General features: G+C 23.4%; 1 protein-coding gene across 1 annotated transcript in view; it reads left to right on the top strand.

The window, feature by feature from the left end:
• LOC106789785 overlaps window positions 1–294 on the top strand; it is a 3,828-nt gene extending 3,534 nt beyond the window's left edge. The window contains exons 12-13 of the mRNA XM_014754268.1: window positions 94–167; window positions 245–294. Of these exons, the coding sequence (XP_014609754.1) occupies window positions 94–167; window positions 245–294 (124 nt within the window). The remainder of the gene's footprint in view (window positions 1–93; window positions 168–244) is intronic.
• The last annotated feature ends 1,676 nt before the right edge of the window (window positions 295–1,970 follow it).

Here is a 1,970-nt window from a genome sequence, read left to right as displayed (position 1 = left end):
TTAAAATAAATTTATTCTTTATTATATATATATATATATATTATATAGAGTAATATAATAATATATATATGAATTAATCTTATAATAAATCAGTTATATACCACCTGGAACTCTAGTACCATTATCACCGTGTTATACATCTTGTTCTACGTCAAACAATTGTAACAGTAAGTATTTAAATATATATAATTACATTTTTTCTTCAAGTATTCTTCTATGAATCCATTCTTGTTTTTCTTCTTAGTACCACCTTGTCAACCATGTCAACCATGTCAAGCCTGTCCAGCATCCTGAATTAATATTTTTCTCATTTCGTTTTTGTTAAATTGACAAAAAGAAAAGAAAATATCGAAACTAATACAATTGTCTCAAATTAATAAGAAAAAGATAAAATATATTAGATTATTAATTATTTCATCATCTTATTTTTTTTTTCTCCCCTATGCACATTTACACTGTAATTAAAAAAACTTAAATTAAATATCTATACACATATACAAATAACATACAATATACTTTAAATATTTAAATCGTTTTTTAATAAGTATAAATTTCAATAATAATTATTTACAAAATTAATAATTCAATAATTAAATGATTAAGATTTCAATCTGTTTCTCTCGACTTAAAAAAAATTAAAAACTGTTTTACCGACCGAGAAGTTAAAACTGTTTTACCATCAGAAATATTAAAGTAACAAAATTGCGAAAATAAAGCAAGAAATTATTGTGATTTTAAAAGATTAACTAGTTTGCAATTATCTGCAATTATATTAATTAAATTATAAAGTATTACAGACCTTGAGATACTACTGTAGAAATTGTTGTAAATGTCCATTGATAAAGCGGTACTTTTTAATATTATTCCTTACAGTTTAAAAAAAACAGTACATTCTAAAACAAAAAACTAGATGAAAAGGGCATGTGTAGAAAAATGAAATTCGTTATGCAATCCGCGACCAAAACTTTTCAATTTAAATTATTTAATAAATAATGAAATTTAAAGAGAACAAAATTTAAATGACCAATAAGTGGACATTTAAAAATACCGAATTCTCGATGCATTAGAAAATGTGTTTTTCTATATTTAAACACAAGTGAATATGAAAAAATGCATGTCTCTGATGCATCCTTTTTTCAATATACAAATATATGAATAAAAAAATGTTTCAATTTCATACAAAAATAATCAATCGATTAATACAATTACAAATACACATAGGAAAGTTATTCAAGACACATTATGAGAAACTTAAATAATTATGAATATATCACAATTTTTAAAAATAAAATAAACAATATTGCACATTGCATCGTATTACAAAATGCATACGCAATTATGTATATCGCCATAAACAATAACCATAACGAGATGAAATCTATGTTTGATCGATAGAATACATAAATCTATTATTTAATTAGATTTATATTAACGCGAAGTATGCAGTTACATCGACGAGTGTCTAATGTACATATTACACCACTTAAATATATACAAGACACTTTTTTATTTTTAGTTAATTATAAACAAACCAAAAATAGTAATACAATTTCACAATTTTCGAAGCACATATTTTAAATAAATACGAATTAAAGTACATCAATGTAATATGAAATCTTAAAAGAAGAATAAATTGAAAATTCAATATAGAAAAATATTAATTGAACATTGAAACAATATTGATAATTAATTAATTGTTACTTCTTGCTTTAACAGATTCTATGCTAATCAAGTCTTATAGATTGTTAACCGGAATAATATGAGTCATTTTGATTATTAATTGGAAGGATGATTGACTCTAATTGAACTAATCAGATTAGTCCATATATTTAGAATAAAAAAAATACATAAAAAAATACGAAGAAATATGCACAAGGTGATAATGGATCTTCTGCGACCACATAGGAAGCTATGTTGATTAGGGTGAATATTAAAGATGAAGCGTATTACTAATCGTCGAAGAGTGCGAT

This window comes from Polistes canadensis, unplaced genomic scaffold (genome assembly GCF_001313835.1).
Source record: "Polistes canadensis isolate GaletaPanama2010 unplaced genomic scaffold, ASM131383v1 scaffold_204, whole genome shotgun sequence".
Classification (NCBI taxonomy): Eukaryota; Metazoa; Arthropoda; class Insecta; order Hymenoptera; family Vespidae; genus Polistes; species Polistes canadensis.
The sequence above is the reverse complement of the archived record's forward strand: the minus strand, read 5'-3'. Positions and strand labels throughout refer to the sequence as shown.